The sequence below is a fragment of the Oncorhynchus nerka genome, linkage group LG22 (genome assembly GCF_034236695.1).
Source record: "Oncorhynchus nerka isolate Pitt River linkage group LG22, Oner_Uvic_2.0, whole genome shotgun sequence".
Lineage (NCBI taxonomy): Eukaryota > Metazoa > Chordata > Actinopteri > Salmoniformes > Salmonidae > Oncorhynchus > Oncorhynchus nerka.
In genome coordinates this window covers 27,970,816-27,986,093 of record NC_088417.1, presented here as the reverse complement: position 1 = coordinate 27,986,093, position 15,278 = coordinate 27,970,816, and the positions used below count along the sequence as shown (strand labels likewise).

At 40.6% G+C, this 15,278-nt stretch overlaps 1 protein-coding gene across 1 annotated transcript; it reads left to right on the top strand.

Annotated features, from left to right (window-relative positions):
• Positions 1-3,961: 3,961 nt before the first annotated feature.
• Positions 3,962-5,096, top strand: neurod6a (neuronal differentiation 6a). Its single transcript, XM_065007732.1, has one exon. The coding sequence runs from the start codon at positions 3,962-3,964 to the stop codon at positions 5,024-5,026; it is 1,065 nt and encodes a 354-aa protein (XP_064863804.1). The 3' UTR covers positions 5,027-5,096.
• The last annotated feature ends 10,182 nt before the right edge of the window (positions 5,097-15,278 follow it).

Below are 15,278 nucleotides of genomic sequence, written 5' to 3'. Positions count from 1 at the left end.
CCTGATCTCCAATTCTGGCACGGCAAAGATATTAACAACACTCAAATCAACATAGCTGGCATCCACTCACCCTCTGCTCCTCCCCGGTCTCAATCCCTTGGTGACATCGTTGGCTGAATTCAACAACAAAATGTAAAATAATTTGACACATCAACCCTGCTGGAACTGAACAATACTTCATTTTCATAAATTATTGGAAGTCAAACCTCTGAATCCCTCCTAATATCTGGCATAACACGGAAATGTTATGATGAAAAATAAATGTTATATTGTGGCCAGAATATGCATCAAATGTTGTTTGCACTCTAAATGACATGGGGTCAAATAGAGTATGAATTTATGAAAATACCTCAGTAGACAGGAAATTAGCTCATTCTTTAAAAGCCTAAAGTAGAATGTTAGATTATGATCGTAGTACTTCACCAATTCCACCCCTTACTATTAAGATTAACAACAAATAATCAGCAAACTATTAGGTTACAATGTTAAAAATGTTGGTCAAATAGAGCAAAACACACATTTCTTTGAAACAGTTCCCATTGCACCAGAGCTTCCCACCAAGGTAACCAATTAGCATTCTGATTTCTAAAACATTAATGAATTATTCACAGCTCCATATTTCCATACCATTAACAGGCTATGTGTCTTACACCTGGGTACCTTTGTATGTCAACACTTCTGTTTATTTTTTATCCAAGTTTTCAACCTGAGACAGAAGTAAATTAATATTTTCACACAGGGGATATAGAAACAAACTCTTTAAGCGAACTACAGCTCTGAAATGAAAGTGTGAAAAGTCTTCACTTTTCCAGGGCTGGGCCTTTTACATTTGGTATCCAAGCTTTTTGTATTCTATTGCAATTGATCATTTAAATATTTAAAGTATTGATATCAACATAAAACAGACAGTCAGTAAGAGAGACACCAAGAATACCTTTGATGCTATTAGAGATCTCAATGACATTCTTTGTTTGCACCCTGTCTGTCTTAAATATGTAATAATTAAAACGCAGGATGACATTCTACACCAAGCATGGTATAAATACAAAGGATGATATGTTCCCTTTTTATAAAATGTTTTTTAATCACAACCCCTTCATTTAATTCTTCTTCTTTACAACAGTAGTGAGCAAGCGTCTTTTTATATTTTTAATTTTAAAAAAAATGTAAGTAAGCACGTGCACTATTTCGGAGCTGGGGTGTGTATTAAATGTTTTATGTGAAATGGGATGGGTCTAGTCTCTCTCCCTTCTCCTGCACAATGATTTATGGCCCAAAAAGACCAGAGAACTAATTAACAGAGTAATTAATTAATATAAATTTGCATATTTGCATTTGCAATTAGTGCAGTCAAGTGATTAGTCTGAAATGGGAAGTTTGACTCATCAGATGTTGGTGTGTGTACTGGACCGGAAAGCTTGTCGCCAGCTGAGGCATCTATAGAGGGGGGCGAGGTGGGCAGGCTGAGATGGAGGTGTGTGTGTGTGTGTGTGTGTGTGTGTGTGTGTGTGTGTGTGTGTGTGTGTGTGTGTGTGTGTGTGTGTGTGTGTGTGTGTGTGTGTGTGTGTGTGTGTGTGTGTGCTTGTGTGTGCGTGTGTGTGTGTGCGTGCAGACTCATAAACATGAGCATGGGCTGATACATACCAATCAAGCATGAAACATCTAGTCAACCACCAACCAGAGATGCCACCCACTCAAATGTTAGTTTTTTCCCCTAAATCCCGAATGTAAATACTAGTGAATCTACGATGCTCTTTAACGAGTATAAAAATGTTATTAGGTAGAAGCATGTGGCTTCCTTGGTGTCTCTGAGTTGATTGGCACCAGTGAAATCTGTCCTCATAAACCTCATTTTCCACAGACCACCAACAGATGTATCATTTTAATGTTTTCATCTTTCACAAGAGATTAGCGAATGAGTGGCTTGTTCATCATATCTGATAGGACTAAAGCAGCTATGGAGGCAGCCCAGTCCCCTAACTGGTATTTGAATACAAGCAGATATACAAGCCACCTCCCAGATTAACCCCAAATCACCAGACAAGGAACAAAAGTGTTAATGCTGGGTCATCTGGTTCAATAAAGACATGCTATTCATATTGTCGACTCATATACATAAGCATGGACTGATACATACCAATCAAGCATGAAACATCTAGTCAACCACCAACCAGAGATTCAGAGATGCCACCACTCAAATGTTAATGTTTCCCCTAAATCCAGAATGTAAATACTAGTGAATGTAAATACTTGTCTCGAGGACCACAGTGGAAATAAATTCAAGACGTTACTGTGGATTATCCTCGATGATTTTACTCATGTATGGCTTTTTCAAGTGTTATGTGTGCTTGTTTTTGTTTTGTTAAACGGTCAAAGTTAATAAACTAAACTAAACTCAAAAAACCTTTGATCTCAATCAACCCTCCATTCTCAGTTATCGTATGACAATTGAGTTTACTCTACGGTAACAATAAACGGTTCATATTGAAAGATGTTGTGTGCAACTATGGAATGAGGCACACTAGTATGATTGGCCTCTGGGGGCCTATTGCTATGAAGCTGCATTACGCAACACATCCATAACCGGTGTTAGTGCATATTAATGCTAGCTAATCGCAGGTTATTATTTTTATGACACTCCTCTCCCAAAAAGTCTACATTTAGGAGAGGCCTTGGGAATCTCCTGATCGGTGCAAACTCAGCCAATTGGCAAACGCCCTTGACAACATGACCCAAAAGACAGGAGCTATCAATCATGTCACTCTAGCTGTCACTCATTTGTGTAACCTAAGCAACTTCTGAAGTCGGTATTTCTGGCTTGTATGCATTTCATGTAATGTTTTATGTACCTTCAACATATCATGTCATCAACATTGAATTCAATACAATTGCTTAAAACTACATCCTTAATTCCCCCGTAATTGCCTTGCTTTTATCATTTGTAATCCACACATTACCATGCCCAGAGACAGAACATGGATATTCACATTGAATACATCTATTCTTTGGAATTTACATGCATCTGTTGTATTATCTGTTCGTTGTGTGAGGTCCCTACTGGTTTCCTCCCGTTCCTAAAGAAGCTATAGGGAAGCTTTGCGATGTTTCCCAGAAGCAAGAAGCATGCCAGATGATCAGGGAGAAATTCAACAGTCCCTCGAGACCACACCACGTGGCCAACGCTGCCAGGTGACGTCATCAGCAGATGGCATGGGTACCAGCTCTGGCGGTTGGCATCGGTGTCATTTCTCAAAGAGAGAGAGAGAGAGGGGGAGAGAGAGAGAGAGAGAGAGAGAGAGAGAGAGGGAGAGAGAGAGAGAGAGAGAGAGAGAGACAGACAGACAGAGAGAGAGAAAAAAAGACAAGGAGAAGAAGGAGAGTAGGACCACTCTGGTGCTATCTCCCATCGCGATAACAAAAAGGTGCTGGCGCGTAAAGCTACCTGGAAGGCTATTGAGAAGATGTGCACTGTTTGACACAGGATCCAGGTGAGGGATAACATGCATGTAGACTGAGTGTGGGGAAAAAATAATGCAGTGGTGTCATGTTGTGGGATGGAAATTGAATTGAAATCAAAGTATCTAACAAAAGGATAGTTTATAATTGGGGTTTAAAAGGATGCTCAGTTGAATGAATGAATGAATTAATTAATTAATTAATGGTATGGTGTCTAGGCTACTGTCCTTATCATTGGATTATTATCAGTAATAGGCTAATCATGTAAAGATGTATACTAAAGTTATACAGATGCATACCATCTATATGACATAGACCTTTATAGATATATTTCAAGAAAATTGAATGATTTTAGCCTATAATATTCAATTCGGTTGGATGTCAATTTGTCCAGATAAGGCCATGGGTAAAATATAATGCTAAGAATGTTAATAAATGTCTAATGATAAAATCACGGATAACATCGGACTAATCAGCCGTATCTTCCCTGTCACGCTGAAGAACGATGTTGACCTTACCGTTTGATGAGCCAGCAATGAGGCCAGGGACCGGGACCCAGTTTGGGGCCAACTTCCCTCTAGACTGCGTGCGCGAGATCAAGGTCAGTAAACAAGAACCTTTCCTAAAAGCAGCCGATACCATCTCCCAGACCCACATCAAAACCACGGAGGATGAGTTAGAGTCGGAGAGGGATGAGGACGAGAGAGAGGAGCTAGGCCAAGAAGACGAGGACGTGGACGGTTTACCAGGAAGGAGGAGAGGCCCACGTAAAAAGAAGATGACCAAGGGGCGCGTGGACAGGGTGAAAATTCGGCGCCAGGAGGCCAACGCGCGCGAGCGGAGCAGGATGCACGGGCTGAACGACGCGCTGGACTGCCTGCGCAAAGTCGTGCCCTGCTACTCCAAGACGCAGAAGCTGTCCAAGATTGAGACTCTCCGACTGGCCAAGAACTACATCTGGGCGCTGTCGGAGATCCTCAGCACCGGCAAGAGACCCGACCTATTGGCATTTGTCCAGGCGCTCTGCAAGGGACTGTCTCAGCCAACCACCAACTTAGTGGCGGGCTGTCTCCAGCTCAATGCCAGAAATGTCATCACGGACCACAACGGAGAGACATCTTTCACTGGTAGGTCCCCATTCGACGCTATGTACCCTGCGCCTTATCACAGTTCCACCGAGGCTGTAGCGTCTTCAGGCCACGGCAGCAGCACCATGGACAGCGCCAAACCTTTCAGACCATTTAGCTCCTACTGCAGTGCCTATGAGTCCTTCTACGAGAGCACGTCCCCAGAATGTTCGAGCCCTCAATTCGACAGTGGTGCTCTGAGCCCTCCAATCAACTTTAACGGGATATTCTCCCTAAAGCACGAGGAGCCAGCGGACTATGGAAAGAGCTGTCATTACGGTATGCGGTACTGCGCGGCGGTGGCGGGTCGCAACTCCCTCGGTCAGAACTCAATGTCACGGGGGTCCTCTGACATCCGGGATATCCATGTCCCCTATGACATCCACCTCCGCAGCCAGTTCTACCCAATGCAGGAGGAACTAAACACGCCCTTTCATAATTGATAAGAGAAAAGTCAAATGTGACCAGCTTATAGTGGAGTAGCCTAATTAGGCTAAAATACAGAACCCACACATGTATTATTGACAACTTGGCCCATTTTGGGCACTTCCCACTGGGCACACACTGGTTGAATCAACGTTGTTTCCATGTCATTTCAACGAAATTACGTTGAACCAACGTGGATTAGAAGTTGAATTGACGTCTGTGCCCAGAGGGTTGGTTGTGGTGTGGGCCATCTGATGTATAGTCACTTATTCATTGTAATTGAATGTTAATTGTCCTGAGGGTAAATACGTTTTGTAGTGGGATCATTTTAGGGAAAACACACCATGCAGGCAACGGAAACAAACAGAGGTCTGGGAGATTGTCAAATAGCGTTCAGTTAATAGGCCCACTACATCTCCTGTAAGAGTCGAGAAGTAGGAGAAGTGACGCACATGGATAGGCTATGTTTATTCACAAATTGTTATGCAAGAACATTCTTTTTGGAAATAATTTGTTGATGCCCTTACACATTAAAGTAGTATACCAAACTATACGTATGCTGAATATGCTCTATTCCTAATTGTATTAATCCAAAGGGTAATGTGACATGGTGGAGTTCGGCCTAGTGATGCAACGTCTTAAATAAGACAGCAATAAAAGGCGAAGGGAACTACAGTATGCAATAAAGAACTCCATGCAGTCTGAGACAACTCTATTATGACCCACTAAACGTGCAGGTCAGTAGGGCACCAGTCAACTGGAACAAATGAGCTATTAGAAGACGCTTCAGACAATTCCTATACGTTTTCATTGCCTCAAGTGTTGCATAAATTGTTCCAAGCCAGGCTTGTATTTATTTGTAAGTTATTTAATCTGGATTTATTTATCTAGATATCATTTGTCTATGGATGGTAGACATATGTAAATAAATGTTCACATATTGTGTGTTTTCTACAGTGTCAAACGTTGTGTTAATTATCAAGTGAAATATGAATCGAAGAATGTACAGTTATCCTATTTATAAAATATGAAATACACGTGTCACTGAATAGATGTTTGAAAGGGGGAACATAACCCTTTGTATTTATAACATGTTTAAAATTCATCTGAAAATGACATTGGAATGAATCTCGTTATTCAGGTTATAGCCTATCTCGTTGTTCAAGTTATAGCCTATGCCTTGTGACAAATTAATCAATGTAGGCCTACACACATTTCTGATATTGGAACTGAACACGCTATCTTTCTTATTTCTTGCAACAAATCAATGCACATTTTTGTATATAGTGGGCACATTCGATTTGTTACCGAGGACTATTGTTTACATGTTAATATTTTGTCTATTCATATGCAACTATGGAGAGAATTTTAGTCTACTTTATTTCCTAAATTCTCATCTTAAAAATATTGGCCTATTGGCATAAAGCTTATTTTAGCTCTTTAGAAATTGAATACTTTTATAACAATAATGTTAGGCAAATTATTAACATCTCTTTATGGAAAATTCTCACGTAATAATTTCGTTTATATGAACAGGCTGCCTTAATTTGAAATGTATATTTGGCACACACCAATTATGTAATTATTGTATTATTCAATGAAGTGTTCGTGGGGGTATAGTGCGCTTCTGTTTTTTTCACCTTCTTTCAAATTTGTATCTGGTAATGGGATTGTTTTATAAACAACATAACGTTGAATAAAATGGAATTAAAGAGCCTCCATTGTTTTCCGTGTTTGCCGAATGTAGAAATCAATGCATAAGGTTTTTCAGTGATAATGTGACGTTCAAAGACATTATTGAAGACGAATGACTGATGGCTTTTGTAATAATATTATATTTCAGAGCTTATGAAACGAACCTACCTGAATTTATTGTTAGTCACACAATCAATGTAATCATGATATTATGAAGCAATATTTAGTTTCAAATGTAATTGAATTAATTCATTATACTGTCCACACTACCCATTTGACCTTTCGATTATAGGCTGGCAACCTCAAATAGCCTATGTCCAAAAATCACACAGAAATTGATACATTTTATTCACCCGAAAATAGTTTGTATTTCTTGGGGGCAGAACATGTATCTCTACTTAATTAATAACTCAGTTAGAGAAAGACAACATCTAAATGTGTCTATAAACTATAAAACTGCACAGCGTATGTGATCAGAACTAGATTAAGCATACGACACAATTAAACAGACCAATAACAGCAATAAAACAACCATACCAAAACAAGAGAAACCTATATTCAGCAAGGTGAATCATTTTGATTCTGAACATTACATATAGAGCGAGAGAGAGAGAGAAAGAGAGAAAGAGAGGGAGAGAGGGAGAGGTGGGCATGCGTCCATTGTAAGCCTGTGCCATAAATGTCGCCAAGTTGGGCGCTATAACTGCGTGGACTTCAGCCAGATAGCGACAGACTGCAGATCAGAAGCTTGCTGGGAAGCGTCGTAGGCTATAGGTCGCGCCAATCCCCGGGCGAATGTGCATTGTCATCCTGAGAAATTAGTCCGCGGATGCACGAGACCATGCAAATACAAAACATGATTTGACAGGTTACCTTCAAAGAGCTCTGTTGAAAATACATGTTCAGTATCCACTCAGATATCATGGATAGGCTAATTGAATTCACTTGCCTTAAAGATCTATACAACTACAGTAAAACTATGTCCAATCAGTCACAACGTGATCGCTACATTTTAGTTTAGCCTACTTGTGAATGGCGCATTCCCTGATAGTTCTGCTCTGGGGCAAGATGTGTAGTAGGCCTATCGCTGGGTCAAATATTGTAACTTTCAATTGAAAACCAATGCATATTTGAAGATAATTAAGTTTATTAACAAACATTTTCCAAAGAAGAACAATTAAGAACTAATATAGACTAGCTACAAAGGCTGTAAAATGAAATACAGAATATGAGGCATTACCTGCTATTATCTAGTACTAATGAAATACAGAGTACCAGCCAATACCTTCTAATATCTAGTACTAATGAAATACAGAGTACTAGCCATTACCTACTAATATCTAATACAAATGAAATACAGAGTACCAGCCATTACCTGCTAATATCTAGTACTAATGAAATAGGAACACCTCTAGCTTTTGACAGACTGGTGCAAAAATGATACCTGTGAATTAACAAGTGCTTTTGATGAGCTTGTAATTATTGGGCTGCATATGTAAGTGTCATATAACCCAGAGTAGTGATATTTCACATGATGAAGAGAGAAAGAGCCTAGCAGACAGCATATGTTCCTATTTCAGGAGACAAAACTGTCTCCTGACAGAGGCCCACAAAGGAGCAGAAAAACCTCAATGTGTACTACATCTATCCAAGCCTTTTTGTCACTTAGTTACTGTATTAACAACTTCAAGATTGATGTGTGTTATGCTATATAAAAGGTGTTATAAGAATGAACTGTAAAATGTGGCTGAGAAAAGCCTACCATATCCACATCCACTTCACTTTCATTCTTTGCCAATGGAAACTGGGACAGTTTTCACTTATCACATTTTAGGGCTGACCTAGGATCTGTAGAAGAGTGGTTTATTGACCTAAAGCCAGCTAACCGATACCAGCCTTTCATCAATGCCCTTAGTACGGACAGCTCTCTGTGTGTGTGTGTGTGTGTGTGTGTGTGTGTGTGTGTGTGTGTGTGTGTGTGTGTGTGTGTGTGTGTGTGTGTGTGTGTGTGTGTGTGTGTGTGTGTGTGTGTGTGTGTGTGTGTGTGTGTGTGTGTGTGTTGGGGGTTAACAGACACCTGAGTACCTCTATAGAGAAACATCCTCCTGAATGAATAGCCTGTTAATAATACCGTCCCCGTAATTACAAGTGAAACATGTTGTGCTCCTGTGATGCTGATTTATCTGTGTGGGGCTCCATGACGGTGGCCCACTCTCCACCTCTACTTCTACTTGGCTCAGATATGTCCCCCTCTCTTTCTCTCACCCCTCACACACACTCTCTCTCACTCTATTCCCATCTCTCTCTCTCTCTCTCTCTCTCTCTCTCTCTCTCTCTCTCTCTCTCTCTCTCTCTCTCTCTCTCTCCCTCTTTTTGTCACCGTTCCCACAATTTTGCCACAAGTCCAGGGTCTCAGATGGTGTGCGAGGCAAAATGTCCCCCATTAAATTCCTAATAATCTTTTTGGGTGGGTTGCAGTGGGGGTCTTGGCGAAGAGATTTCTTGTTTTAATTAGAAGGTTTAAGGAGCTAAGCCCTTCAGAAAAGCAGGTCCTCCGAGAGGTGGTGTGTGTATGTGTGCGTTTGTGAGTGTGTGTGTGTGTGTGTGCCCTTGGAGAGGTGGTGGGTGCAGGTGATCCTCCTAACAGAAGTTGCACCACATCGGCAGCCAATAACTCGTTTAAATATTAGATTGGTGTCGGCTTGGCACCCTTCCTGGTCCTGGTCCGTAAAAGAACCCCCCCTATTTCTACACTTGGCACATTCTCACATTTTGTCTTGGCATCAGGGAAATTAAATCAGGGGTTCTTAGGTTCTAATACTACTGAGAGGTAGGCCTAACTAGTAATGTCTGCACATAAAATGGAACAGAATTATACGATAATGCGGTATGGTAGACCTACAATTGTTGTATTGGCTGAAATGTTATGGAATGATCTATATGACATGTTGGGATGTTCGGCATGGTGTATGAAAACAGAAAGCGACAACACCTTTGGTATAAAACAAATATTCTAACTTTAGACTTCTTCAGTATATTATCTGAACTTCTGTATCTGGGGGTGTCACTTTTGTGTGCAACATCCCTTTCAACTGCCAAAAAGTTACAGTTGAAACTAGTTACAGTTCAGTCTAGTGGAATGAGAGAATATAGCCCAACCATTGACCTCATCCATCTACAGGACCATTAGTAGAACTAGAGAACCAGAGATTAAATATGTAAGAACTCTTCCTATCTGGACAAATTGCATGAAGTTTGTCTGCACTAGACACAGGCTAATCAGGGCCACATTAACAGTCATTTGGAATGGGGTTGTCAGACACTTAAAGCCATTTATACTATCTGCTAATGCTAAGCACAAAAATGCTAATGAACTAAAGTCCCTGAAGAATGTCATCAGTTTCATTCTGCGCTAATTTAGCACACAAAGACACATCTAGTGCAATACAGGAGTAGACTGCTGCTAGATGCATCTACTTCTGAACAGTGTGGTCACTGCATGGTCCAGCGGTTAGGTTAGCTCACTGCATGGTCCAGCGGTTAGGTTAGCTCACTGCATGATCCAGCAGTTAGGTTAGCTCACTGCATGGTCCAGCGGTTAGGTTAGCTCACTGCATGGTCCAGCGGTTAGGTTACCTCACTGCATGGTCCAGCGGTTAGGTTAGCTCACTGCATGGTCCAGCGGTTAGGTTAGGTCACTGCATGGTCCATTGGTTAGGTTAGCTCACTGCATGGTCCAGCGGTTAGGTTAGCTCACTGCATGGTCCAGCGGTTAGGTTAGCTCACTGCATGGTCCAGCGGTTAGGTTAGCTCACTGCATGGTCCAGCGGTTAGGTTAGCTCACTGCATGGTCCAGCGGTTAGGTTAGCTCACTGCATGGTCCAGCGGTTAGGTTAGCTCACTGCATGGTCCAGCGGTTAGGTTAGCTCACTGCATGGTCCAGCGGTTAGGTTAGCTCACTGCACTGCATGGTCCAGCGGTTAGGTTAGCTCACTGCATGGTCCAGCGGTTAGTTCACTGCATGGTCCAGCGGTTAGGTTAGCTCACTGCATGGTCCAGCGGTTAGGTTAGCTCACTGCATGGTCCAGCGGTTAGGTTAGCTCACTGCATGGTCCAGCGGTTAGGTTAGCTCACTGCATGGTCCAGCGGTTAGGTTAGCTCACTGCATGGTCCAGCGGTTAGGTTAGCTCACTGAAATGGTCCAAAAGGTTGCTGGCCTAAATCTGCATTGGTGTAACACATTTAACCTTGATTTATCCATCCGTTATCAGAAATCACTGTCAATGCTAGAGCCCTGTTCTGTTTCAGCTACAAGGCCAAATATGCAGTTGGAGTTCTATCATTTAATTATGATTTTGTTTTGTCATTCATCTACACAAAATACTCTATAATGTCAAAGTTTTAAAAACATTATTTTTATTTATTTTTTACAAACGTTTACCAATCAATACTAATTAAATAGCTAAAATATTGTTGTTGCATAAGTATTTCACCCTCTTTGTTTAGGCAAGCCTAAATTAGTTCAGGAGTAAAAGTTGGCTTAACAATTCAAATAATAAGTTACATGATATTTAAATGACTACCCCTTCCTCTGTCCCCCATAGATACAATATCTGTAAGGTCCCTCAGTCAAGTATTGCATTTCAAGCAGATTCAAATACAAAGACCCGGGAGCTTTTCAACGCCTCATAAAGAAGGGCAGTGATTGGTAGATGAGTAACATTAACAAATCAGACATTGCGTATCTCTTTAAGCTTGGTCAAGTTAATAACAATGCTGTGGAGGATGTATTAAACCACCCAGACACAACAAAGATACAGTCGTCCTTCTGAACTGAGCTGTAGGACAGGAAGGAAACTGCTCAGGGATGTTACCATGAGGCCATTGGTCATTTTAAAACAGCTACAGAGATCAATGGCTGTGATGTTAGAAAACTGAGGATGAATCAACAACATTGAAGTTACTCCACAATAATGACCTAAATGACAGAGTGAAAAGAAGGATACAAATATACATAATCAAAATATTTCAAAACATGTATCCTGTTTGCAACAAGGCACCAAAGTAATACTGCAAGAAAAACACGGCAAAGGAACACACTTTTAGGCCTAAATGCAAAGCCTTATGCTTTCAAGCGTGGTGGTGGCTGCATCATGGTATGGGTATGCTTGAAATCGGCAAAGACTGGGGAGTTTTTTGGACGACTGCACCATATTGAGGGGAGGATGGATGGGGCCATGTATCGCGAGATCTTGGCCAACAACCTCCTTCCCTCAGTAAGAGCATTGAAGATGGGTCATGGCTGGGTCTTCCAGCATGACAACGACCCGAAACACACAACCAGGGCAACTAAGGAGTGGCTCCGTAAGAAGCATCTCAAGGTCCTGGAGTGGCCTAGCCAGTCTCCAGACCTGAACCCAATAGAAAATCTTTGGAGGGAGCTGAAAGTCCATATTGCTCAGCGACAGCCCCGAAACCTGAAGGATCTGGAGAAGGTATGTATGGAGGAGTGGGCCAAAATCCCTGCTGCAGTGTGTGCAAACCTGGTCAAGAACTACAGGAAACGTATGATCTCTGTAATTGCAAACAATGGTTTCTGTACCAAATAATAAGTTCTGCTTTTCTGATGTATCAAATACTTATGTCATGCAATAAAATGCAAATGAATTACTTAAAAATCATGCAATGTGATTTTCTGGATTTTTGTTTTAGATTCCGTCTCTCACAGTTGAAGTGTGCCTATGATAGAAATGACAGACCTCTACATGCTTTGTAAGTGGGAAAACCTGCAAAATCGCCAGTGTATCAAATACTTGTTCTCCCCATTGTATATATATATGTATTTTTAATTTGTTTTGGTGGGTTGGGGGCCCCCAGATAGCATATGAAAACATCATAAGCAATGGCCAAATATGTAGAGTTGCAGAAAATGTGCATTAACGGTCGACTTTGTGCATGATAACCGGTCCAACACCTCTTTCTTAATTTTCAAACAGAAATGGGGTGTGCCTTTGGGGGTTCATCAAAGTGTCATTCTGGTTATGAGCACCACAGTCGACATAGCTAGTCCACTAGCTAATCTAGCCACTTGTAGCTAGCCAGCAAACTGCTCCAGTATGTGTTGACGCCAAATTGACAGTATTTTTTTGGTAGACAGAAGCTGTAGAGATTGGTAAGAAATGGCACTTCTGTAGCCAAATATCTTATTCATCCATTTAGTTTTTGTTTTTAAGCAATACATGACCTGATATGATGGTGCATTGATCAGTTATACAGTTTAAATATGTTATTTTATCATTTTTTCCCAAAGTCGACCTTTAAAGTAACTGTCCAGTGTTTCCAGATTTCTATGAAATATGACCTTTAATTGATTACAATATGAGTGAAATAGTTTTCCTTCCAAAAAATGCCAATTAAGTATGTTAAAATGCTGCTTTTCTGTGTTGGAATGGTACTGGCGTACCCCAACAACAGAATGGTGTGACCGTATACCAGTCATTAAAAATATTAATGTAAGGAGACCAATGATTGGCCAGCACATCCTCCTCCTCTGGAGGATGACATCATCATCTATGAGGAAATAGCAAGCATTTTTTAAATGGCCTGTTAGAGATACAAGTTTGAGGTTTTTATTTTAAAAAATTCTCCAGTTTATGCTTTGCCACAAATATGAGTATAGGATGAGTCAACAGCATTATTTGGGTGTGAGTTTACAGAATATGAACTTTTAAAAGTGATATTTTCACAAGACAGTTACCCTAACCCTACTGCTGTGTTCTGATCGAATTGGACCGATTTACAAGTTTTCTTTCTGAAAAATGTAGTTAATTTAATCTGATTGTCATAAGGTTCCATGACTTTGTCCACACAGGGCATCTGAACGCACAAAATACATTTTCATAAAAATGTGGGTGTTTTATTTAACCTTTGTACACCTGTGGTGTTGACGTTTAAAAATGGCCAGTCATTAGAAATGAATGGGTGAGACAACAATTAGTGTATAAAATTGAGTTCAGGCACATGCCCATTCATCAGATGGACACACTTCCTCTCCCAGACCCCCACGTGCATGTGTGTTTGAGTACACACACACACACACACACACACACACACACACACACACACACACACCTCACTCCTCTTCTTGGCTTCCATGGCAAACCCCACGGAACCTTCCCCAATATAATCTTTCCCCCACTGGAACCACACCTGTTGACATTCTTCTCACAAACAATTGCAACATTGTTTCAATAATATATAGAACTTTTCTCGCGGCTCTGGTATATAAAGCTTTTTTGAGGCCTTGCTCACAATTAATTCTGTGGCAGTACAATGACCAAACAATATACTGCATATGAGACTTTGATCATGACGCTGGTGAGGAGGAATGTGTAGAGCAGCAGGAAATTATATTTGAAACTGCTCAATTTTCTCTCATCCTCATGGCAAAATATGAAGAATAGCATGAAATTAGCTATAAAAAAGCATTTGTTTTTCTCTCTGCCACATGGCAAAATGTGTAAAATTGCATGAAATTAGCTTTAAAACTACAAAATCTGCAGAATAGCATTTTAAAATTGCAAATGTTTCTCTCAGCCACATGGCAAAATGTGTTGAAATGCAGGAAGTTAGTTGTTTTCCTAAAACAAATACAGCACCAGTCAAACATTTTGGACACACCTACTCAATCAAGGGTTTTTCTTTATTTTTACTATTGTACATTGTAGAATAATAGTCAAAACTATGAAATAACACATATGGAATCACGTAGTAACCAAACATTTTTAAAGAAATATATATTTTACATTTGAGATTCCTTGATGACAGCTTTGCCTACTCTTGGCATTCTCTCAACCAGCTTCATGAGGTAGTCACCAGGAATGCATTTCAATTAACAGGTGTGCCTTGTTAAAAGTGAATTTATGTAATATATTTTCTTCTTAATACATTTGAGCCAATCAGTTGTGCTGTGACAAGGTAGGGGTGGTACACAGAAGAAAGCCCTATTTGGTAAAAGACCAAATCCATATTATGGTAAGAACAACTCAAATAAGCAGAGAGAAAAGACCATCATTACTTTAAGACATGAAGGTCATTCAATCCGGAAAATGTCAAGAACTTTGAAAGTTTCTTCAAGACCCAGAGTTACCTCTGCTGCAGAGGATAAGTTCATTAGAGTTACCAGCTTCAGAAATTGCAGCCCAAATAAATGCGCCACAGAGTTCAACATCAACTGTTCAGAGGAGAATGCATGAATCAGGCCTTCATGGTCAAATTGCTGCAAAGAAACCACTACTAAAGGACACCAATAATAATAAGAGACTTGCTTGAGCCAAGAAACATGAGCAATGGACATTTGACAGGTAAAAATCTGTCCTTTGGTCTGATGAGTCCAAATTTGACATATTTGGTTCCAACCGCTGTGTCTTTGTGAGACGCAGAGTAGGTGAACGGATAATCTCTGCATGTGTGGTTCCCACCGTGAAGCATAGAGGAGGAGGTGTGATGGTGTGGGGATGCCTTGCTAGTGACACTATCTGTGATTTATTTAGAATTTAAGGCACATTTAACCAG